This window comes from Myxine glutinosa, chromosome 2, assembly GCF_964187855.1.
Source record: "Myxine glutinosa chromosome 2, kmMyxGlut1.1, whole genome shotgun sequence".
Classification (NCBI taxonomy): Eukaryota; Metazoa; Chordata; class Myxini; order Myxiniformes; family Myxinidae; genus Myxine; species Myxine glutinosa.
Window position 1 is genome coordinate 70133339 of NC_136262.1, and position 27045 is coordinate 70160383.

The 27045-nt window shown below is 45.3% G+C and overlaps 1 protein-coding gene across 1 annotated transcript in view; it reads right to left on the minus strand.

Moving 5' to 3' along the window:
• NEO1 (neogenin 1) overlaps positions 1-27045 on the minus strand; it is a 389738-nt gene that overhangs the window by 93373 nt on the left and 269320 nt on the right. Inside the window, exon 19 of the mRNA XM_078773416.1 lies at positions 1105-1212. Within this exon, the coding sequence (XP_078629542.1) occupies positions 1105-1212 (108 nt within the window). The remainder of the gene's footprint in view (positions 1-1104; positions 1213-27045) is intronic.

Genomic DNA, 27045 nt, shown 5'->3' on the forward strand with positions numbered 1-27045 from the left:
CGTATTTTTACCATAGCGCGGTCAATTTTTATCCAATTGGCATGCAACTAATGCCAAAATGTTCAGAATTCAATGCCCGATCTTGTGATATACGACATGACCCAGTGAAGACATTACCCTTGTTAGCGGTTGGGGGTCAAAGGTCAGGGGGGTCACGACCTTGCAAAATGTGCGTTTTTTTGTCATAACTCGGTCAATTCTTATCCGATTTGCATGAAATCAGCACCAAACTGTTCACTGTTCTGTTCCCTACACTCCCATGCCAAGTACAGAACAGTAGCTGCGGCGAAGGTATGCGCTCTACCGAGTGCCCGTTCTCGTTTTTTTTTTTTTTGTATACAGAGTCGAGGCTCGTGAAAGAGCTAACATTTATCAAACAAACAAATCAAACAAACAAGCAAACAAAGTATATAAAAAGGGGAGCGGTCGACAAGATGGGGAGAGAAGGGAAGGAAGCACACAAACACAACATTTGAGAGCAGGGACATCGGGAGATGTGTGGGAGGAGGAGGGCCTGGGGGGAGGTAGGATAGGTATAAAACGCAAGGACACCAAGGACTTCCAGGAAAGAAGTTGGCACCTCAAAAAAGTGGATTTGGGGTGAAATTAGCGGGGGTAGAAAAGATCAAGGTTTTGGATTGGGGAAGATAAGAGATGGTGGTGAACAGCCGTTTTAAAGACCTGGAGGGAGGAGTGGGATTGAAGAGAGTGAGGGAGTTTGTTCCAGAGGTGGGAGAAAAGAGGAATGAAGGAGTGAAGGTGAGCAGAGAGTCTTGATTTTGGCAGTTTAACCATAAGAGGGTTGCTGGCAGATCTTGTGCGACCTGTAGGAATATTTGGGGGACAGAGCCCAGAGAGAGCTGGGGGAGCAAGGCCGGAGAGGAGTCGGTAGAAGACGGAAAGACCACCAACCTGCCTGCGGTGAGGAAGTGAAAGGCCCTCGGAGATAGCGTCATTGCGGGAGATTCCCGGCTTGCTGTCTTTGTGTTTGCATACAAACTAGATATGGCAGATATATATATATCTGTCGATGCCTACATCTGTAGTCAACGACATAGACAGACATTGAGATAGAGATGGTGATGGAACATTATTTACACTCACCCGTAATTTTTCCGTTGGCTTCTGAAGGTGGCTGCCAGTTAACGATCACAGTTCGAGCTTTTCCCTCCTTGCTAATGACAGTCAGGTCCTTGGGTGGAGAGCTAGGGACTGTAACACAATATAGTAGTCGTGATATCACACATTTCGGCAGCCACGTTATTGCAGCACAACATTTACGATACAATTTATTACCTTTTTCACCAAATTAGGAACTGGCCAGCTCAAGTAAAAATTTAAACAATATGAGGCATCCGTATCCGTATCCGCAACGCTCTGGAAAGGTGTTTAACACATGCATAGTACTTGATGAAGGCCAACCTGTGCCTATAACGTTAGTATTTGTAATTTTTAAACATAAATGGGTTGTTGTGCCTTTCATTTTCTGAAATAAAGTTTTCACAATTTTTGCAAATATAGATTTATTAAGCACTGATAAATTGGTCTGTGATATTTTTTGTGATACACGCAAAATACCGAATAGACGTTTGTAATGTCTCAATGAAGTATCAATAACATTCATTAAGAATTATACATGAATATGTGTTCAAAAGTTCTGACTCTGTAAATAGCTCTAAAAACGCTGCCAATGAAAGTGCATCACAAAAACAAGGAATGATTTAAAAGTAATATTTTAAAGTAGAACTAACTATATTGCATTAAAACGACTCATATCCTAAAACGTTGTAGAAGTAAATGCTGACCCAAAAGGCCAGTAGGCCCATATGTCTGTACCACATCTACACCCACAAACCCCAACCCAATCACTCAATCCATGAGTGAACTCACCTTCCACAATACCAACCCCTCCCACGCTACAAATCCAATCCAACCCGACGTCCACTCAAAGGGAAGAGGGAAGGTGAACAGTGGGAGGATGCAAGGGATGAAGAGGTACATCACAGACAGGACACCAACAAACAACATTCGGCAATTGTTTCGTTCACTCTTTTTTTCATTTTTTTTTCGAGAGCGGCAGTTAGCTGAAGGTTACAATTGATCCACACAATCAATCTAGACTCTAGAGAGTTGATTCTTTCAAAATCATATATCCATCGTCAATAAAGCAAGCGCCTAGAATTTGCAGCAACAAAAAACACTACTCTGATTCAACAGGGATCTACTAAGTGTGAACTTAAAATAAACTCTAAAGCCAACATATCACTTAATTTAATCCATCATGGTATGTAGTTCATTGGTACAACTACAGGAGCTCACTAGTTTGAAAGTGTATACCACATAATTACAAACTCTCCATCTTATGCCCACCTTCTCATTTCAAAGCCTGATTGGATACCATGTTGAAACGTTGGCTAATTCAGACCGGTATTAAATAATATATGACATTCCAATCAATGAGGGATCTGATTTTTGAAAATCCTGTAAGTTTAATCGATTGGAATTGACCTTTAAAACTTTGATCAGAAACACTTATATGGCTGAAGTTACGTGAATTTAGCATATTCATGACATTTCTCTGCAGTTATCATCCTGGGGACGTTGTGGCTTTTCAAAAAGGTCTTAAATTCAATTTGAGTTTCACATATATTGAACAAAAAAAAAAACTTAATTCTAACAAATCGTCGCTTTTGTATTGGCAAAACTCAGTGAACCAGTGTGTTCTCAGACCTTGTGAATGCCATGCTAAGTGTTGAGAACCATCAGAGTTTGCAGTATCACATCATGCTAGAAACACGTGTGTGTGTGTGTGTGTGTGTGCGTGTGTGTGTGTGTGTGTGTGTGTGTGTGTGTGTGTGTGTGTGTGTAAATAAGAATTATCTAAAATAAATAAATGGACAAATAAATATATATACATACATATGACATGATTTTGAGATATATATATATACAGACTTGGCATTTAATATGGAATTTTTTTTCTTTTCTTGACTTGGGTTTACTTTCTGAACTCGGTATATCAATCTGGCGAGTTTCTTTTACGCTTCGGTGATTTCTTTGTTAAAAGAACCATGTCTCTGATTGTCTCTCGCAGCAAGAAGTCAATAACAGGATTATATCACAGGTGGCATGACAAAATGTACGGACAGGTACATTTGACGATTGGCTTCACAATCGGGTATATAAGGGTTGTTGCGTTCTGTATTAGTGGAAAACAACTGCTGCACGTCTAAAAAAAGTTATTGCCGCTTCTCCTGGAGATGGCCTGTCAACTCGACAATGCTGTTTGTCATTTAGTGGTGGCTTTACGAAATTCCGGCATGAAACAGCGTGCCATTGCTTGGCAGTATGGCATCACTCAAGGTCAGGTGTCAAAGATCCTGAAACGAAATGCTCAGAGGGGTATCCCTACTCCAATACCGAGGCCAGGACGTCCCCGCAGAACCACAAGGAGGGATGATCGCCAGCTGCACTGGTTAGTCCGCAATGGCCGTACCAAGTCAGCTACTCGGCTTCGGGCTGAGTGGCAGCAGCTGACAAATGTGCCTGTATCCAGAAGGCTAGTCGACCAATGACTGGTTCAAGCAGGCTATCGTGCCAGGCGTCCCCTGAGAAAGCCACGTCTGACCAGACAACACCGCCAGCGCCGATTGCAGTGGGCCAGAGAGCACCGTCAATGGCAGCCAGGACACTGGAATCACGTGATCTTCAGTGACGAGTCTAGATTTCTGGTCTATCGTCAAGATGGCCACGTCCGAGTGCGCAGACAAGTGCATGAAACCTACAACGAAGATTGTATAGTGACAAGAGTCCAAGCTGGAGGTGGTGGGGTGACCGTTTGGGTTGCTTTTCATGCAGGGGGCAAAACTGACCTGGTTGTTCTGAATGGAAACCTGAACCAGTTCACGCACAGGGCCATTCTGGAAGAAACATTGCTTCCATTTGTTCGTGCGGCCTTTCGAGGAAATTTTGTCTTCCAAGATGACAATGCACGGCCTCATCATGCTCGCATGATCCAGCACTTTCTTGCTGACCGTGGTGTAGAGCATATGGAGTGGCCTGCCATGTCCCCGGATATGAATCCGATAGAGAACTTGTGGGCAGAATTAACGTGTCAAATCGACAACTTGGACCAGCAGCCTGCCTCTGTGCGTGAATTGCAGCAGGCTATTGTGACTGCATGGCAAGCGATTCCTGTCCAAACCTTGGCAAATCTCGTGAACAGCATGCCTCAATGTGTAAGTGCTCTCCTGAATGCTCGTGGGGCTTACACGAAGTACTGAACTGTAATTTTACTGTCCGTAATCCCAGTCGTAATTTAACTTTTGTTTTTGTTAAAAAAAATTTTGCCTAATGTGCAAAATAAAGAGATACTTCTGGAAAACGTACAGGAGTTTAACATAGTACTGTCCATGAATTGAGTTCGATATCAGTTTACATCACTTTCAAGGATCAATTTATTTGTTTCGAAATGTCAAATGTGGTTTTTGTTTCTTTTAAAGGTCACATTAACAAAATCTAGAATAATTTCAACATAATTCCAATGAACTTTTGGTTCTAAGTCATCTTGAAAAGTAAGTTCACCCCCACAAAAAAAATATTCCATATTAAATGCCAAGTCTGTATGTATATGTATATATATATATATATATATATATATATATAAATATATATATATGTTGTTACGGACCGCGGATAAGATGTTGTTTTGCCGAGCAGATGGCACCGAGGCCGAACAGTTACCCCGACTAACCCGATTCCTGGACGTTGGCCGAAATCGCGCCACAGGTATTCAATTTGGAAACCTCTAAAGCGACCGAATGTAAAGAGGAAGAAGAAGAAGACGTACAGAAGAGTAACAGGATTTATTATTTACACACACTAAGCAAAAGGAGCAGTCAAGGTTATATACAGGGAAAATGGAAAAAGCAGGTGACACAGTGCAAATATTAACTTATACAAGCTTAATTAATACCCAGGGACCCTGGTGTTGGGCTAGCGGCTAGGGTGCCGGCTTAGGATCCTAGGATCCTGGTTTCGAATCCCGGTCAATCGCTGAATTAACACCAGGGGAGTTGACTCAGCCTGTCATCCTTCCGAGGTCGGCTAATTGAGTACCAGTTCACTGGTAATTCCCTGTTTGTCGTTAAAGGCGGCAAAAAGGGTTGGCGTCAGGAAGGGCATCCGGCCGTAAAACATTGCTTCAAAAAGGGGACCGAAAAACAACAACAACCACGGTTCCCGAAAAAGGCCAACCCCCGCTTTGCGGGGAAAAATGGCCTCTAAAGGTGGTTATATATATAATTAATACCCAGGGACAAGACACACAGAACAAACTCACGTACACAAAAGGATGGAAAGGCAGGGATGGTTTGGGACGGCAGAGGAGGGTCCAGGCAGATGGTAGGCGTCGAGGTCCGGCTCCAAGCGCGCGCTCCGATCCATGCTTTGGGGTCGAGGCGAAAACCCGGCAAACGCAGCCTCGCGTCTCACCGACCGGCGATAGGGCCTAGAGGGTGTCGGCCTATTGCCGCAATACAGGCACCCCCTCACGTCTCTCTCTCTCAGTCTTGCTAGATCACGCCTCTCGTTCGTGCCTTCTCACCGACCATGTACCTACTTTATTCAACTCTCATGAACCTTCAAGCAACTCCCTTCACAGAACTCTCACTTCAGAACTCCTTCTGTAGAACTGATCGTGGGGCTCCCTTACTCATCTCTCCCTTGCGCGATCTTCGCACGCATATCTCATCCTCAAGCGTGGGTGTGACACGCCCTCGTCGGTTTTGGTACCGCCCCCCCCCCCCCGTGCTCTGTGACCTTATATGGCAATGCCACGGGCTTGCCTCCTTATTTGGACATGGCGCCGAACGGCGCGCCCCTCGTGGCGAGCTACGGGCTTGTTCCCTTATTTGGGCATGGGGCTGAACAGCCCTGCCCCTCGTGGCGCGCCCTGGGCTTGCCTCTTCCCGGCGACCCCGCCCCTCCTGTTCAAACAGAGCACGGAGCACGTATTCACTATTTGCAGCGAAATGAGAGGGCGCGCACCCCACACTTGTGAAGCTGCTTTACCCAGAGAGGGAGTTTGGGCTGGGAAATGTAATTATTGAAGGGGAGCTATTCTTATTTGATTCTGTGCAATGGAGTGTCAATTAATGGCCAACAGAGCCTTAAACTCACATAGAATAAAGAGATAACTACTTAGAAGGGCTTAAGATTGGCTAGGTGTATGCGATGAATTAATTAAGGGGACGACCTTTGACCTTTACAATTATGGAGGTATTTACAACGATCATGACATTTACAAAGGGTGATCTTTACAACAATTACAAATCCACAACAATATATACATATATATATATGTCAAGTAGTAGATTTGTTATTGCCTAAAGTTCAGTTATAGACGTTGGGTGCTAATGTGTTATGATTTATATGATGTCTAAAAATGCTATTTCATAAAGTAAATAAAGGGTTTTTGCTTCGTTTTAGTTTTGGATGAGGAAAAGCTTAAAATAAGGTCATGCTGAACAAATTGTATACGTGTGCTTTTTTCGAGGCTGGTCGTAAAACCACGCCCACATGCGCTTGTTTTAGCGTAATGCTAGTAGAATGACATGATCGTTAACCATATATATTTTGTTTTAATCTCAGCAACGCATGACTCTGTATAAACATGCTTTGGATTACTCATGTACACAAACCCATAAAATATATGGGTTTGTTTGGCTAAGCATACACTCTCCTCATTGTGAGTTACATTTCTGTTTTCTCGGAGCCCAGAGAAACATTTGGTCCAAATGATAAAGACGGGCTGACTCCCCCGAATGATAACGGTGGGAGGAACCTCTCCCAGTGTTGTTTGTTCCCTCGGAGATTTCCTGATAAAACGTGTCCCTATATAAATGGACTGGGAATCAATGTGTTTTCAGGAAGGCTTGACGTGGCATGTTCTTGCTGTAGATTGCTGTAGACGTCGGTCTCCTCCGGATCCGTATAAGTTGGCTTTAATAAAAAACTGCGTCATTTTTCAGGCTATTTGTGGACTTCTTTGCAAACGAAGAGCTGATTCTTCACAGATGGTACCAGGAGTGGGGTGTCAACAGACGCGGAGGACGGGAAACGGAGCCCGATGGACAGGAGGAAGGCTGACCTGAGGCCGGCGCCGGCACGTTGATTTGATTAAAGGTGGGAGTTGTTTTATATCAGAGGGCTATTATTCCAAATTCGTACCTTCCTCCTTCGAGCGGGTTCAGTCTCCTTGTCTTCCGCGCTGTCTGCACTCGAACAGAAATTGTAAGTAGAGGCTCATTTAGGCCTCAGAATGACGTAGCTTTGTTAAAGCCAGGATAAACAAGTAAGGATAGTAAGAGTAACGTTACAATATTTGCGCTGGATAAACATTAAGGGTAAAAAGCTAAGGATAGATTTTGCGCAGGATATCAGTAAGGATTTAACAGGAAGCTTAAAGTTACAGTTAGCACCAGGAGGGGAAAATGAGGTCGGACAGCCATATAGGCTGAAACCAGGTGGCCAAGATTTTTCCAGGAAGGAACAGCCCAGAGACAAGATGGGGTATGCCATTGCATGCCAGGGAACAAAGGGCTGTGGCTAAACTTAGATAAAAGGCCATAGGTTAACTTAGAAGGCCAAAGGGACATGGCCAGGAAAAGGGAAATGCGCAGGTACCATAGGTTTGACAAGAAGGTAGTGACAACTACGAGGTCAAGCCAGGAAGTTCTAGACAAGAGGTCCAGATAAAGTAGGCCAGGATCTGGTGGACAAGAGAAAATAAATAAGCTCACAGGAAATGGGCCAGGTGAAACAATTAAGGAGGTAGTTAAGCAAGCAAATCAGCGGCTAATGCCGCTCGTCCATAATCCGGACCAAGACCCCGCGAAAGGGGAGGTAGCCACCATGCCCCCACCCCCCCCCAAGACCTGAGCTCAGTCCCGGGGCTCTAGGCAACACCCCAACACCCCCCGCCCTGCCTCCCCTTTCCACCTCAACCCACCCCCCGTCCAAACCCGTCCCAAAAAATCCTTTTCCTTGAATGAGAGACGTAACATGAATGAGGAATGAATGTATATTGGGATGTTAATTGACGTGTGTGTCTGGCCAATGTGTTTGTCTGTGTGTCATGTGCAAAGCAGAGGGTTTCGGTGTGAAACTTTGTAAGCGATCTGCTCGACGTGCGGGAAATTCAGGCCGGGAATGTCCATTTTAGCGTCTATCCGAGAGAACAGGCGAGGTCCTGAACTGAGTCCGGATTTTCATCTGTTTGGGAGTTGTTTGGGAAGCGAATTGATATAAATCGGGTCAGGAAAGCACCCGGAGTGCCCTTGTCGATCTACTGTTGATATGAAGCGGTTTCTTGGAGATGGTTGCAGAATTCGAATCAATATGTGTGTTTTATTTGAATTGAAGAGTTCATTCAATGGCAGATATTGTGGATTGTATGTGTGGGATGTATCGCTGAGGCAGCTCACCTTTGAAATTGGTGTCATATAGTGCATTTTGGGGTCGGGTGCGATGAGGTTGCTCAGAGTGCCGGCGATAACTCGCCCACTCTCAGAGGAAGTGTGTGCCCAAATGCATTGTGGGTCATTTCGACTTTGCTGGATGTCGGACGTTCACATGTCAGTATCTTGTCAGAATCTTCTTCTTCATGTCATGTCCTTCATCCTTCATCTTCTTGTCAGAATTAGACATGAGTCATGAGCCATGTCGGAATAGTGGCCGGCTGCGACATATATGCCAGGCAATGTCACAGGACGAATACGTTATTTAAGATGGATTTATAAGATGGATAGATGGATGGATTTATTTAAGATGGCTAAAATAAACGATTTCAAGACAGAGTAATTAATTTCCGGAGCCAAGTAAGTTCCAACAGGAAGTCTTGTTCATACAGTAAGGTACAGTGCGGAGTGGCGGCTGGAAGATGCATCGAAGCATTTGGGATGATCGATGCGCCGGACAAAGGGTATGCTGGCGAACGATGCTGATAAGGTTAAGTTATTAAAACGCATATGGGTCTGGAGGCAGATAATGTGGGACAAGCTGCCTCACGGGCGCTGCAGGGAGAGTATTTGGAAATTCAATAATTTGAGCAGAAATGTCACGTTTTCAACAGAACGCTGATCCGAGGAAGGAGGACGGTCGAGGTTTCAACTGTCGGTATGTGGTGTGGCTTGTGCCAAGGTGTGGACGCGAGGAGGTGCGTGGATGAAGCGTTGTGCGAACGAGGAAGGATGTGCGATGGGCATTGTGAAGCACGCCTCGTACGGAAGGTCCTTGGACGAAGTGTGACGGTTGTTGGATTCGTAGAAGTTAGCATTATGCTATGTAGAGCCACATTAATGGTCATTTGTCCATTGTCGCCGGACTTGCATTACTTGTGGGATAATAAAGCGCTGGTTACCCCAATTCGAAGTTTGACCTTTTAAAGTTTAGTTGACCTTTGTTCGAGATATGCAAGGGAAAGGTCAGAGGTAATTCACTAACCTTGGAAGAACGACAGGCGGAGTCAGTCTACAGGGTGTTGCTTTAACGACAGGATATATAGGACTTAAATCTGGAGAATATCGGGACATTATATTGTGGGTAAAACCAAAATCATGTACATAATTAGTGGACAGAGAATATCGAGTTTTTTGTTGTTGTGGAAGCGTCAGTCAGGTACAGTACGCTTGGAATTTAATTTAACCGGGTCGAGTACAGTGACGTGTTCGATCGAGCTGTGGGGATTTGAGATGGATTTGAGTCATTGTTCCATGGAGGCAGGTCCGGGGGTTTTGGTCCAGCCTGCAAGGAGTCCAGGGGCTTGTTTTAGGGCTGGGTCGCCAAAAATGGGATGCTGTGCCCATCTGGATGTAAAATTATCCATCAAGGACGGGGAATAATGTGCAGTGTGATTGGGTAAGAGGTAAAGGCCATGAAACACCAACCCCATGAGGAACGAAATAAATGGAGAGATGTTGGGATCACATGATGGTTGGGATTGAAGAACAACCTACTGGGATTTCAAACCTGTGTTTGGGTCTGGGGCAACTGGGTGATGGGCAACAGTGTATGAGTGAGTAATTATGATCTGTTTAAGTGTAAGAGGCGGTGGAGAAGAAAGGGGTGATGAAAAGTTATTTGTTTTAGTGTGAAGTAGGTTGGTTGCTTATTTGTCACAGTAAGACGAGAGTTGTGTTTTTAAGCTTGGTCTTTGAAGGAATGTGTTGATTGGAAAAGTGATTTCTGATCGCTGATCCGATCTGGTTTTGAATTGTTTGATTTAATTTTGAATTGATTGGAGGTAATAAGGATTTGTGTTGATTTCCTGATTTGAGTTCATCTGGAAACGAAGACAGATGGGATTAATGTGTATATCAGGAACAATTTGGAAAAGAAATATGGATATATGACATTACTAAAATATAACCAAGCAATTGAGAGTTCTTGGGTTAATGGGATATAAATAAATGCATCTACAAGTTGATGGTTTATAAAAATTTAGTTCTGGATGATACTTAAACGATGAACAATGTTGGCAATATACAAAGAATGTGACTTGTTTCTGGGGGGAAAACATGTGGTTTAAATTTGGTTGGCTAAGTTTTAAAGATGGAGATGTTTCGCAGAACTCTTATGATTATTTACATGAGTGGTGGACTATTCCATGGCGAAGCATTTTTCAGTTTTTATGATTAAGGTTTAAGGTCTTTATGATCTGTTTAGTGTATTTTTCAAAGGAGAGGGTTTTGGTCAATGATGATGCCAAGATTCCGGATGTGGATACTGGGAAACCATCGATGTTGGGGGGAATGAAGATTAATTCAGATTTAGCGTAGTTAAGTTCGAGGAAGCTGATCTGAAGCTAGAATTTTATTTCAGTTAGGCAGTTTGTCAGGATAGAGTGGGTGGTGGTGGAGCACGATTTGGTGGAGATGAAAAAGCTGGATGTCATCGGTGAAGCAGTGGAATTGGAGACCATGGTGCATTGGCTATGGTGCATGACGGATTAAGTGACCAAGGGGGGATAGGTACAGGACGAAGAGGAGGGGGCCAAGAACTGAACCTTGGGGGACACCTTAAGGGGGAGTGAATTGTGGCGATTAAGCTGTTGTAGATGCTGTCAATTTTGCTTTGGATGAATGGTCCAGGAAGGAAGGAGGGTGCAGGTGGCACCAGGTGTGAGTGCACAGGTGTGCACCAACAGGTGTGTGGAGCAAGGTGGTGGTATCCAGGGAGCTGAGGAGTTTGTTCACGTTGTAAAGTTTGTTTATTTAGTTTGTTTATTGTAGAGAAGAGTGCTTTTGGGATTCCGGAGCCAGAGTGGATAATTTGAGGGTAGTAGGTGGAGTAGAGGACATCTTTGCAGTGCTGTAGGTGGTCCTTGTAGGCTTGGGGGTGAACTAATTTGGGTTTAATAGGCACAAGCTGGTCTAAACAGGGTGAGGAGGATGGTGTGATTGATGATGTCAAAGGAGGCGTTGAGGTGAGGAGGATGAAAATGTTGAGGTTGCCGGCATCAGAGGAGAGAAAAGGTCGCTGGTGATTTTGAGGAGAGCAGTTTCAGTACTGTGGCTGGAGCAGAATCCGGATTGGGATGTTTCATACAGGTTATTGGCAGAGTGGTGATGTTTGAGTTGAGTGGCCACAGCACGTTCCAAAACTTTTGACAGAAAGGGTAGGTTGGAGATGGGTCTGAAGTTATTTAGGGTGTCAGGGTTTAGTCCAGGGTTTTTCTAAAATGGGGGTGAAGTTTCACGAGTTTTTGGGGAAATCGGTATGTGAAGCTGGATTAAGTTGGAACTGCTTGATGAGCCATGGAGATGGATTGGGTTTTGTTGTTGGTTGTCTGGGAGTTCGGTTGTTGCATTGCCAAAGGTTTCTGTGTGGTGGACACACTCGTTGGCTGTTGTCTTGTGTGACGTGGATGGAGATGTATGTGGCTGCGTGTGGCTGCCTGGAGGGGAAGGCGGCTACAGTGGTTGATATTGGTTGTGGGTTGTCCGGGGTGCTTCGATTTGCATAAGGGGTGAAGATTGGGATATTACATTATTTTGAGTAAGTATTGGCATGAGTAATTACAGAAGTAATTATGAGTTATTATGAGTAATTAGTGGTATGAGTATTAGTTATGAGTTCCAGGTGTTGAGCCAGTTATGCTAGTTATCCAGCTAGTTATGAGTAAGTGATTATTTTAGTAAAATTACATGTTTCGCTGTGTTGTTGATCTGGGGACAAGCTAGTTTGATGGGTACCCTGGGGTCTTCGGCGTGTCTATGTGTTTGGCTGTCTGTCACACCGGACTCTTGAATGGGTTTTCATGAGACGAATTTCAGACATAACAGTGAGAATCTATTTTGAGCGAATCACAGTGGGTGAGGAAAACATTGTGTGTGACCAGACACCAGAACTGACCAGAATTGAAATTGGAAGTAGACCAGGTTATTTCTATTATTTGTTTATTCGTGAAAATAAATAAATAATAGGGGGAGGTTCATGGAGGTTAATGGTGGTTTGTTTGTATTAATCGAGGTTAATGGTGGTTTGTGTTTGTGTTAATGGAGGTTAAAGGTGGTTGGTTTGTGGTAATTCTAGTTGAAACTCTCACTGAAGTAATTTTCGTTTATTTTTATTTTTTGATTCGATTTGAGAGTTGAGATGATTGATTTTTTATTAATTTTATAATTTTATTTTTATTGATGTTGGAAACAGGTAATGGGATGCTGAGAGAAGGATTGATGAAACTATGAATTGAATAAAATTGGATCCACTTGGAAAAAAGTGGATTAGGAAATTGGAGACCTGTAGACCAGGCGCTCCCAGGAGACTTGTGGACCAGGTGTTCCACCAGAGGAAAAAGACCAGGTGTTCGTGGAGCACTTCACCTGCAAGAACGCCTTGGAACCAAGGTGGAAGGGACCAGTCCAGGTGTTGCTGACTACACCAACGGCAGTCTTTTGCGAGGGCAAGACTTCGTGGATCCACGCCACGCACTGTAAGTTGGCCATACAAGCACCAGACACCACACCCCCAGAACACAGTAAGGATGGGCCTAATCATAGGTACAATACTATTGATAGCGACAGCAGCTAGGGGAAACTCCGATTCCAATAGATGCGAAAACGAAACCCGACACCTCACCGTAACATGGGGACAAAGAGTATCACTACCATGTTTCGAACAGAAAGCCCTGCACACAAATTGGGTGAACATAAATTGGCTAGCACTGTCGGCAGGGCCTGGACGCGTTGGCATGGTACTACAAAAGCAACGAGAGTTCCGGGAAGACGGGCAAGCTAGCATTAAGACCTTGGCCCAACCAGGATACCAATGGGGAACCCCTGATTTTAAGCTACAAACACGCACACGCCTAGGGAAAGACATGACCATGCAGGTCCGGTGCAGCGTCTGGACCCCTGGCGCGGCCAGGGGCGAAACTAAATACACACCAGGCATCGAATACATACTCACGCCACACCCCCAGAATAAGGCCCCAAAGAAGGGGGAAAACACATATTGGAAAGTGGCCAGAGAGGTGGCAACAATTCAAAATAGGACACACTGCTGGTCGTGCATGCGCTTTCCCCAAGCAGGCACCACAGGAATACACATGATAGTGCTACCCTTGTCCCTCAATGACCTCTGCTCACAACCTATCGATTCCCCATGTTTAGTCACCACGCTGGAAAGAGAAGGGGTTGACAACGGCAAGAGTTGCAATCGACAATTTAATTATCGCCCGTCAATGATTGCCCATGTGGCCGAGAGGCCTGCCCCCGTCTGGGTCAAACCACAGAAAGGGAGGGTCTGCCTCCAGGGTTCCGGCCACTTGCGTATGGGAGAATCAGAATGCGCCTACACTCTCCCCGGGAAGCTGGGACAAGGGAGCTCGGGGATTACATTACGAATAGTACTGCAAGATAAACGCAACCACAACATAACGGCTATAACATTCTCTAGGGGGGTTAGTAGGATTAATGGGGTGGTAAAGGGACTCCAGTGCTTATCCACCCACCTGGTCCCACCCCATGGGACAATGTTTATATGCGGCGACAAGGCTTACCCCTATTTACCAAATAATTGGGGGGGCACATGTTATCTGGGTTCAGTCCTTCCTGACGTTGAGATACTGGATGAGCTAGACCCAAAGTCCTTGGACAGGCGTTATAAGAGGTCAGTCATGAACGAAGATGGAACCACTAAACTACACGGGAGCCTAGGGGAAAAGGTGTTTGGTTTCTTCTTCCCAGGAGCGGGCACAGTCATGGATAGTTTCCGGATAGACAAATTGGCTTTGGCCCTAGAAAAGGCGGCAAACGACACCGCTACGGCTCATGACATACTATTGGATCGATCGGATCGCGCGCGAAAATTCTTATACATTTAGCTGGCTCACTGACTGGTTCCAGGGATGGACGGGCACCATAGTGAAGTGGTTATTGACCGCACTGGCTGTGATAATCGGGGTAGTAATTTGGGGGGCACTAATGAAATCTCTAGTCCTCCTCTGTATGAGAAAGTATTTTACAGGATGGAAAGTGAAGAAGCCGCCGACAACAACTATGGCTCTGACCACAGAGGCCGTCGACCTGAACGGGTCCTTCAACAAGGCAGTTGCGACCAGCGCTCCAGAAAATTGTATTGAATTTTGTGACGACTGTGATACTTGTGTGGATCCCATGTGGGAACTGGCTGCTGCCTGTAACGGTGTATGTGATGACTGTGATACTTGTGCTATAAACCCCTTGCGTGTACTGGCTAACGCTGCTTATGTATTACAAGCTGACAGCTGCACGCCCCCTTCCGACCCAACTATGGATCTGATTGCGACACTGGGTCTGGCGGTTGAGGGACCCGACGCGGATGTCCTAGACCCGCAAGCCGACCAGGCGCCCATGGGAGACTTTGACATAAAGGAAGTCCCTCTCTTTTCTTCAAATGTTTCGGATCTCTTTGATCCACATGTTGCGGATCTCTTTGCTTCAAGTGATTCGGATTCGGATTTTTACGCTCTGTACCCTGACCAGGAAATTGAGACACAAGATACTGACGACATTTTGTATTCCCCAGAACAGCAACACGTGAGGGACCTCATGGGCATGACCGTTGATTAACTTCGAAGATCTGCAAGGACTGCGTCTGCAAAGGGTGGGGGGAGCCAGTTCCGCAGGGGAAGTGATGCACCCTCTGGCGGAGCAGAACCTCATCTGGACCAGACGTCTTCGTTGTGGATCCGAAACGTTAATGAACTTTCATGTTTTGAGCCCTCAGGCTCCGAGCACGCACCACACGACACGTTCGCCAAATGCACGGGCGAGGCGCTTTGGGCGCACGATATGCCCTTGGGAGATACCCGCATTACACAATTATTTTTTCAATACCCGCATTACACAATTATTTTTCAATAAAGCCCAATGTGGCACGTTGTCTCTTAAGATACTTTGTCTCGACGAGACAAGAGGAAGGAATGTCAAGTAGTAGATTTGTTATTGCCTAAAGTTCAGTTATAGACGTTGGGTGCTAATGTGTTATGATTTATATGATGTCTAAAAATGCTATTTCATAAAGTAAATAAAGGGTTTTTGCTTCGTTTTAGTTTTGGATGAGGAAAAGCTTAAAATAAGGTCATGCTGAACAAATTGTATACGTGTGCTTTTTTCGAGGCTGGTCGTAAAACCACGCCCACATGCGCTTGTTTTAGCGTAATGCTAGTAGAATGACATGATCGTTAACCATATATATTTTGTTTTAATCTCAGCAACGCATGACTCTGTATAAACATGCTTTGGATTACTCATGTACACAAACCCATAAAATATATGGGTTTGTTTGGCTAAGCATACACTCTCCTCATTGTGAGTTACATTTCTGTTTTCTCGGAGCCCAGAGAAACATTTGGTCCAAATGATAAAGACGGGCTGACTCCCCCGAATGATAACGGTGGGAGGAACCTCTCCCAGTGTTGTTTGTTCCCTCGGAGATTTCCTGATAAAACGTGTCCCTATATAAATGGACTGGGAATCAATGTGTTTTCAGGAAGGCTTGACGTGGCATGTTCTTGCTGTAGATTGCTGTAGACGTCGGTCTCCTCCGGATCCGTATAAGTTGGCTTTAATAAAAAACTGCGTCATTTTTCAGGCTATTTGTGGACTTCTTTGCAAACGAAGAGCTGATTCTTCACATATATATATATATATATATATATATATATATATGTGTGTGTCACGCTACCACCAGATTCTTGTACCAGATGCGCTAATCATCTACTGGGTATAAACGCCGTTGAAAGGCGGCGCCACGTGTTTCACCGTTTTCGCTTCCGGATTGATCGTTTATCAGCAATAAACTTCCGTAAATATACCTTTATTGGACACAGTTTCGTCTTATATTTCACCCATCGACGGAAAAATATACGATCTTTTGTTCTATGACAGTGGCATTACCTGTTATGACCGTTGAAGCCTGAATTTTGCTTCGGACTCGACGGTCATTTTCCGCGATTCCGCGGCACCAGTCGCCTGGTGGCGCGCTATTCGCTACACGTGTTTGTTTAGATAATGATTAATGATACTGATAATGAATAATACTGATACGTGACTGATAATTATCATCGAGTCATTATCTTGTGAGCCTAATTCACAAAGTACATACAAGTACAGCATTGTTCAGTAAACGATATTCCTTGTCCAGTATCTGAATAAAATATCATGCACACTGGATGCACAGCACTGAGCAGCATGTACAGGTCTTATCAATTGCACAAACTATGATGACTGTCTCAATCATAATAATGATTGAGACAGTCATCATAGTTTGTGCAACTTTATAAATCATCATTATAATGATTGAGACAGTCATCATAGTTTGTGCAATTGACAAGACCTGTACATGCTGCTCAGTGCTGTGCATCCAGTGTGCATGATATTTTATTCATATACTGGACAAGGAATATCGTTTACTGAACAATGCTGTACTTGTATGTATTTTGTGAATTAGGCTCACAAGATAATGACGACCTTTGAATCACACTTCTGGCTGCCAACTTAATATCCCATGGGGTTTTCAAGTGTAAGTAGTTTGATGCCACATGCATTTCTTGTCCTTCATGGATAAGTCAAGCCTAGTGTACATACAACAACAACAACATGCCTTTTTCAGGCCATTTTCCCGATAAGAGCGGGGGTTAGCCTTGCGGTCCCCATGACAATCTTCTCCATTTTGCCCTATTTTCTGCATCTCTCCTTGTTAACCCCCTTGCCCGCATTTCTTCTTCCACCATCTTTAGCCAAGTCTTTCTCGGTCTTCCCCGTCCTCTACCTCCTTCTACATTAATTTCCATCACTCTTCTCAACCAGTCACTTTCATCATTCCTCAACACATGACCAAACCATCGCAACCTGTTCCTCTTCACAGCATCAATCACAGGCTCTATTCCCATCATCTTTCGCAATTCATCATTTGTCTTCCTCTCTCTCAACGATACTCCGCACATCCGTCGAACCATTCGCATTTCCACCCTTTCCAACCTTCGTTGCTGCTCTACGTTCATTACCCATGTCTCTCTCCCATAAATCATAACACTTCTCACACATGCAGCATACACCTTTCCCTTCAGCTTCAACGACACTCCCATCATCAGCACGCCACTCAGTTCCCGAAACTTCTTCCATGCACATCTCACTCGAGCAACCATTGCCGAGTCTGATCCGCCTTCTCCATTCAGCATGTCTCCGAGTTAGCAAAATGTTTTCACACCTTCCAGCTTCATGCCATCTCCAAGATCCAACTCAACATTTCCTCCATCTGCAGCTCCATCTGTGCACACCTTACATTTGAATGTAACTGCCACACTGGTTAATGACCCTCTCAGACCACTACATTTTTGATGAACCCACTCAGCGCACATTGTACATTGAATGGAGTTCACTCCGACACCCTTCCTACACACAGTACAGGGCCACTTCCCAGTTCTTTCCACCTCACCACATTCTTTACCACTTGCCATCACCTTCGTCTTTCCGATATTCACCTTCCGACCTTTTGTCTCCATACATTCCTTCCACTTGCTCATCTTTTCCTTCAGTCCATCCATACCTTCCGCAATCAACACCAGATCATCTGCATACAACAACTCCCATGGTCAACCCTCCTTTACGTTGTGAGCCAGCACCTCCATCACAGCTACAAATAGTCGTGGACTTAGTACCGACCCCTGATGCACTCCCACCTTCACCTCAAACTCACCACTGTTCCCACCCTTCGTCCTTACAGCTGTGCGCGCTCTTTTGTACATTGCCATCACTACTCTGATCAACCATTCCTCCACTCCTAACTTCCTCAATGCCCATGTCAATACTTTGCGTGGAACCTTATCGAATGCTTTCTCCAGATCAACAAACCCAAGAAACAACTTCTTCCTCTTCTCCATGTACTTCTCCTGCAACTGCCTCACAATGAAAAGCGCGTATGTCGTTCCTCTTCCTGGCATAAATCCAAACTGCATTTCGTCGATCTTCACTTTCTTCCTTATCCTCCTCTCCAACACCCTTTCCAATACCTTCATTCCATGCTCCAATAACTTTATCGCTCGGTACGAGCCACACTCCAGAGGGTCACCTTTCCCCTTGTATAGAGGGACGAGGGTACTCAGTTCCCAATCCACTGGAATGCGGCCTTCTTTCACCACCAGATTACAGATCTCTGTCAATCTCTTCACACCCCAACTTCCTGCTGCCTTCAACATATCTCCCACAACTCCCGTCGGCCCTCCGGCTTTTCTACCCTTCATTGCTTTTATCGCTTCCTCAACTTCCTTCTCAGTTATCTTCTCTGCCGGTCCTAAAACTGGGTTAATCTCTATGTTGCCATCCCATTCATTCTCTGTATTCAACAGCATTTCCATATATCTTTTCCATCTTCCTTTAATTCCATCTGGGTCGACAACGATTTGTCCCACTTCATCCTTCAAGCAACTCACCCCCATCACATCACACCTCTCTTTCGCTATCTGCTTTGCAATCCGGAATACTGCTCTTTGACCCTCTTCCAAATCCAAGCGTTCTCCGAACATTTTCCTACATGCCTCCTGCGCCTTTGCTACCTCTTTCTTTGCAGCTTTCCTGGCTGCCTTATAACTTTCATGCTCTGCTGTTTCTGCTCCCGTACCCTTCACCTTCTGCCACTCCTTGAACTTCTTCCTCTTCTCATCAATCCTCTTTCCAACTTCATCATCCCACCACCATGTTTCCGAGTGCCTCGGTGGTCCTTTTGTCCATCCACATACCTCACCAACGGCTCCCAACAGACTAGCTTTCATTGACATCCAACCACTTTCAAGCTCAACCACATCATCCTCGACCCTACTCAGCCTCTCTTTAATGCCTCCCTTACTGTCACCTCTTTCAACCTCCACACCTTCATTCTCGGTTGGTACTTCACCCGCCGAGCTCTCCTCGCACCTTTCACCCTTATGTCGCAGACAACCAAGTGGTGCTGTGAAGCAGCCTCCTCCCCCGGGATCACCTTTGTGTCCCGGAGGTGCCCCCTATCTCGCCTACGCACCATCAGGTAATCAACGGTTGACTAGTCTTGTACATACGTCTTGTAAATGGGGCTTCACCAAACATGTGTGTGAAAATTCTATACATGTAGGCCTACTCGTCATTTTGCCTTGATATTTTGGCATGACAGCTTGGGCTAGCGTACAGATGGCGGGCGATGATTTACAGTATTTGTGTACAGTTGCAATGCAGATTATGCTTGAAGATTCAATGCAGATTATGCTGTACATAATAAATACAGCAGTATTAGAAGAAACATGTGCGTGTTTGTTTCCCATAAATTCCAATTAAAATCAGTGGTGGTCACAACTTATTTGCTCGGAAAAAAAGTGAAAAATACACAATATTGGTAAGGTGCTAAAAAAATAATTGGCACTCGGCCAATAACTCTTATGGTACTTTTATTTACTTTACTTGTCCAACATCATGCTTGAAAAAAACCTTGAAACCCTTGAAATTGATTCTGATTGTAAATTACTGGTTGGTATTTTTTGCGAAATTTTCTAGATTTCCTGGCATGAAAAGTTGAAAAACTTGACATTTTGGGGAACACATGAATATTTAAATTTTTGTTTTAATGAATTTGTAATTGCCCAATTTGACCAACCCTGCTATTTTATGAAGGTACAGGGTTGGTACTTTAATGCTGCAGGTATAACTCGAAATCCATAATTTGAGCATCTGGTACAAGAATCTGGTTGCGTGACACACACATATATATATATCTATATATATACTAGCAGAAGTACCCGGCATTGCCAGGCGGGGGAGGGGAGGGGAGGGGAACGGGGGGGGGAGGGGAGGAGAGAGGAACCGGGGGGAGGGGAGAAGAGTGGGAGGGGGAGGGGGAGAGGGGAGAAGAGGGGGGGATGGGGAGGGTGAGGGATGGGAGGGGGTGGGAGGGGGAGGGTGGGAGGGGGGAGAGGGGGGAGAGGGGGAGGGGGGAGGGGAGGAGGGGGAGGAGGAAGGGGGAGGGGAGGTGGGAGGGGGGAGGAGGGGAGGGGAGGGGGGGAGGAGGGGAGGGGAGGGGGGGAGGAGGGGAGGGGAGGGGGGGAAGGGGGGAGGGGGGAGGGGGGGAGGGGGAAGGGGGGAGGGGGGAGGGGGGAGGGGGGAGGGGGGAAGGGGGGAGGGGGGAAGGGGGGGGAGGGGGGAGGGGGAGGGGAGAAGGGGAGGGGTAGGGTGGAGGGGGTAGGGTGGAGGAGGAAGGGAAGGGGGGGACGGAGGGGGGAGGGGGAAGGGGGGAGGGAAGGGGATGGACAGTCAACAATGACGTTGCAGTTCTCATGGTCAGAGAGCAGCACAACAATCGGACATCGTCCTGCATATTCGCAACAGCACGAAGCGGATTTTGGAGACTCACCAATCCTGTGACGTCCTCCAGTACCGGCGTTGCCGGGCGGGGGGAGACCCGTACATTCCCAACCCGTACATTCGCCCTCTCGACTCAAGCTCACTCGGACAAAAGCCTCGCACAAATTACACCGTGAAGGCCCAATGGTCATGTCTATGCCACAAATCACGGGCGCAATGAATTGAAAATATATAGAACGCTCATACTCCGTGAAAAGTGAAGCCGCCGTGTCGCCATCTTTGTCAGCACGACTCGACCAACTCGCTTCGCGGATCTCGTTTTGTGCGGCAATAAACTGCTCCAATCGGTTACGGAAGGGTTGTGGAAATACGTTTCACAGCTGTTTCAAAGACATTTAATTCATATCGCACAAAATCAATACAAAACACGATCGCATAAAAGGTGAAAAAACGTGCGACGTGTGACGGGATGGAACATCACGTGATCGCTCTGAGCGAAACGGCTCGACCAACTCGCTTCGCGGATCTCGTTTTGTGCGGCAATAAACTGCTCCAATCGGTTACGGAAGGGTTGTGGAAAGACGTTTCACAGCTGTTTCAAAGACATTTAATTCATATCGCACAAAATCGATACAAAACACGATCGCATAAAAGGTGAAAAAACGTGTGACGTGTGATGGGATGGAACATCACGTGATCGCTCTGAGCGAATCAGTCTGGCGGCGGAAATGGACCATCACGTGATCGCTCTGAGCGAATCAGCGAGCTGCTCTGGAACCGGCTGAGATTAGCAGGTACTTCGCTGAAATGCGCTGAGGTAAATATGAATAAAAAATATGGATCGTCAAATATTTTGAGTTCGGCCATGTTCGTCCCACGCTCAATGGCCATGTCTATGTCAAATATCAAGCACGTAAGCCTCTCCGTTTAGGAGTCTATCGGTAACATCACACACACACACACACAAACTGTGTTTTATAGATACATACATATATATATATATATATATATATATATATATATATATATATATATATATATATATATATATATACTGTATATATATATATACTGTATATATATATATATATATATATATATATATATATATATATATATATATATATATATATATATATATATATATATATATATTGTTGTGGTGTCTGCCGCCGGCCTTCTCCCCTTAAAAAGGGGGGATTAGTCCCCTTGTCTTGACTCACCTGGTGCGACCCGGGACCTATTACGTCCCTTCCGGACAGCGCTAAATAGGGTTGCAGGACCAAGTTCGCTGTTACCTAAGTACTAGCGCTGCCCTGGAAGCGAGGAAATAAGCCCCGCACGAACCACGTGTGTCGATGATACGCCGAGCGGTTTGCGTACATGTGATTCATGCTATTATTAATTACTAGACCCCGATTCAAGCGGTTCTTATTCGTACCAAGCTTAGTCCATGGAGAAATCACAGGTACGATCGAATCAGAAGGAAGAACAGAATTTATTTACACCATACAATGGTAGAAGAAAAGGGGACACAGAGCAGCCTTATACAGTCTTACTTAATACCCAGGACAAACGGGCCCGTCTCACACACACGCTCACACGGGGATTGCTGGTGGGCAGGTTGATGTTCACCAGCGCGTCCAGGGATGGCTTCCGTGCAGCTCTCACTCCGGTCCCCGGCACGTCCCTTGGAGATGGAAGTAGGTGAAGGCAGGAGCTCGCCGGGTGTCGTCTGAACGGAGCGGCTTATCACGGGGCGAATGGTAGGGAGCAGACTTTGGCGTGGCTGGCGGTTATTCAATTGCGGCTATGGCCGCGCTTACTCACGTGGCTGGAAATGCGCTATATGCGTTACCGGCGCGTCTGGCTGCGCCCGCGTACTTTGTACAGTTCAACGCCTATTCTTCTCTCTCTCTGCGCAAGTCCTCAAACAACGCGCGTATCCTCTACGAGTCCTTCCCATTCAAGTGTTTCTGCGCTAGTCCTTTACGAGCAAGTCCCTCCCAACAAGTCCTCTTGCAAAAACCCTTCAAGTCCTGTCGAGGGCTTTTCACATGGGCTTTTATAGACCCGCCCCGCGAACCCTCTGGAACTCACCAGATGCGCTTCACCACGCCATTCCGCTCGAGCTCTGATTGGCTGGTGGCTCTTACCGTCATCGCTCTGCCGCTCCCGACCTCAACGCCGCCCCCACCTTTTTAGGCCTACCTCGTGTTACTCGACTAGTGGGCAGCCAAATGGGGCGTGGGATGGATTACGCCCATAGAGGTAGAATTGGAGGGTGGACGCAAAATGAATGTAATGGCCTATTCTCCGGTCTTTACACAACGCAGGCACTAAGAGGGGAAATGGCCTATTCTTACACATACTAAGACATAACTATTCTACAAATGGGTCTTTATGTTGCTCGTGTGACTAACTATGGGGGGCAACCCTTTAACCTTTAATGACTTCAATGTGCCAATCTCAAAACCGCAGCACTGCCCCCCTCCCTTGCCAGACTCATCCCCGAGTCGAACGCACACAAGTGAGAACGACCGGTTTTGAGAAAGGTTTTGGACTAGTTTTTAAATTATGTGTGACACTTAGATGTGGTTTCCCTCTAACATTTAATCTAACTCCCTGTATGTGACAGTTTTACAACACTAGATATGTCCCACCTACTGCGTTGTGTAACTAACTCGAACCGACTCACACCCACAGCTAACCGAATTGCGGAATGGTTTTGAAACTAAACATAAAGCCTGTGGGTAGCATCTTATTTACAACACTAAACCTAATTACAGACTTGGCATTTAATATGGAATATATATTTTTTCTTGACTTGGGTTTACTTTCTGACCTCAGTATATCAATCTGGTGAGTTTCTTTTACCCTCCGGTGATGTCTTTGTTGAAAGAACCATGTCACTGATTGTCTTTCGCAGCAAGAAGTCAATAACAGGATTATATCACAGGTGGCGTGACAAAATGTAAGGACAGGTACATTTGACGATTGGCTTCACAATCGGGTATATAAGGGTTGTTGCGTTCTGTATTCGTGGAAAACAACTGCTGCACGTCTACAAAAGTTATTGCCGCTTCCTCTGGAGATGGTCCATCAACTTGACAATGCTGTTTGTCATGGAGTGGTGGCTTTACGAAATTCTGGCATGAAACAGCATGCTATTGCTCGGCAGTATGGCATCACTCAAGGTCAGGTGTCAAATATCATGAAACGAAATGCTCAGAGGGGTGTCCCTACTCCAATACCGAGGCCAGGACGTCCATGCAGAACCACAAGGAGAGATGATCGCCAGCTGCACCGGTTAGTCTGCAATGGCCGTACCAAGTCAGCTAATCGGCTTATGGCTGAGTGGCAGCAACTGACAAATGTGCCTGTATCCAGAAGGCTAGTCAACCAACGACTGGTTCAAGCAGGCTATCATGCAAGGCGTCCCCTGAGAAAGCCACGCCTGACCAGACAACACAGCCAGCGCCAATTGCAGTGGGCCAGAGAGCACCGTCAATGGCAGCCAGGACACTGGAATCACGTGACCTTCAGTGACGGGTCTAGATTTCTGGTCTATCGTCAAGATGGCCGCGTCCGAGTGCACAGACAAGTGCATGTAGCCCACAACGAAGATTGTATAGTGCCAAGAGTCCAAGCTGGAAGTGGTGGGGTGACCGTTTGGGCTGCTTTTCATGCAGGGGGCAAAACTGACCTGGATGTTCTGAATGGAAACCTGAACCAGTTCAAGTACAGGGTCATTCTGGAAGAAACATTGCTTCCATTTGCTCGTGCAGCCTTTCGAGGAAACTTTGTCGTCCAAGATGACAATGCACGGCCTCATCATGCTCGCTTGATCCAACACTTTCTTGCTGACCGTGGTGTAGAGCATATGGAGTGGCCTGCCATGTCCCCGGATATTAAATCCGATAGAGAACTTGTGGGCAGAATTAACGTGTCAAATCGACAACTTGGACCAGCAGCCTGCCTCTGTGCGTGAATTGCAGCAGGCTATTGTGACTGCATGGCAAGCGATTCCTGTCCAAACCTTGGCAAATCTCGTGAACAGCATGCCTCAACGTGTACGTGCTCTCCTGAATGCTCGTGGGGGTTACACGAAGTACTGAACTGTAATTTTACTGTCCGTAATCCCAGTCGTAATTTAACTTTTGTAAAAAAATTTGCCTAATGTGCAAAATAAAGAGATACTTCTGGAAAACGCACATAAGTTTAACACAGTACTGTCCGTGAATTGAGTTCGATATCAGTTTACTTCACTTTCAAGGATAAATTTATTTGCTTCGAAATGTCAAATGTGGTTTTTGTTTCTTTTAAAGGTCACATTAACAAAATCTTGAATAATTTCAACATAATTCCAATGAACTTTTGGTTCTAAATCATCTTGAAAAGTAAGTTCACCCCCACAAAAAAAATATTCCATATTAAATGCCAAGTCTGTGTGTGTGTGTGTGTGTGTGTGTGTGTGTGTGTGTGTGTGTGTGTGTGTGTGTGTGTGTGTGTGTGTATATATATATATATATTTATATATATATATATATATATATATATATATATATATATATATATATATATATATATATGTATATATATATATATATATATATGTATATATATATACAGCAATACCCCGTTTTACGCCATTTCAACCTACGTCAAATCTGACTTTACGCCACTCTTCCCGAGTAAATTTCAGTTCAGCGAACGTCATTATGTGCAACTTTACGTCACTCCTACATCATAATAGGACGTGAAAAAAATTAATTTTTCCTGAAAAATATATTTAAAATAAATAAAATAGTACATAAATCAACAATAAAAGAAGCTAAAAAACAATTTAAAATACAATATAAAGCACATTCAAAATATTTTAAAATGTACGTACAGTATACTGTACGTACGCGTAGCTGCTGGTTCTCATTCAAAACAAAGGCGACGCCATATGCATTTTGTCCTGTGCTGCGGTCGCGTGCTTGCTTTGCATTTCATTGGCATTTTTGTGATTATTCCTTTACTGTGTAAAACAACCAACGTAACGTGGCAACGGCGAAACATGACGACGATGCTGACTCGGACGACCGTCCGTGGCAGACGTCACGTCATGTCACCGTGCAGAGAGTGCAATGTCTGCGACGAGGTCAGGCCCCATGGCCGATGGTCCATGTGAAACGAACGACCATGTCATGCCTCGAGCCGGGGTGCCTCGTCGGGCACCTCGCTGGCATCCGGCGTCGACGAACCGATCGACGTGTGCATGTGCACATGTGCATGGATTTGCAAATGCCTGCCTGTGCATCGTCGTTTCTGCGCATATCGCATCGTCCAAAAAAAAGAAGCACGCAACTTCGGCCGCTCGAGGAAAGACGAGGCACGCCTACGATTCCGAAGCGAGCGTCGATCCCCGGGGCCGCCGGGTTCACGGAACCCTGAGCTCGTTCGTTCGTCACAGACGACACGACACGACCACCGGTGAAACTGCTCGGACACGTTGGGTAAAGCACGCCGTGGTGAAGGGGGCCGTGGAGCCACTCGGCACACAAGCCAGCTCACGGTCGACATGTCCGTGCCGGTCACCCCGTTCGAGGAGAAGACCCGACCAATAGAAAACAATGGAGGGACTCCCGACAGGGAGCGGCAAAGATTCAGGGTGAAGCCGCAGCCTCCTCCAGTTATTTACTCCAGTTTTACGGTGTTTGTCTTCATTTTAAGGCATTTTAAAGACATTACGCCCGGTTTACGTCAAAAACTGAGTTACGTCACGGCTAATGGAACCAATTAATGACGTATATTGCTGTATATATGTGTGTGTATACATATATATATATATATATATATATATACAGAGTTGGCATTTAATATGGAATATTTTTTTTGTGGGGGTGAACTTACTTTTCAAGATGTCTTAGAACCAAAAGTTCATTGGAATTATGTCGAAATTATTCCAGATTTTGTTAATGTGACCTTATAAAGAAACAAAAACCACATTTGACATTTCGAAACAAATAAATTGATCCTTGAAAGTGATGAAACTGATATCGAACTCAATTCATGGACAGTACTGTGTTAAACGTATGTACGTTTTCCAGAAGTATCTCTTTATTTTGCACATTAGCCAAAAATTTTTTTTGACAAAAACAAAAGTTAAATTACGACTGGGATTACGGGC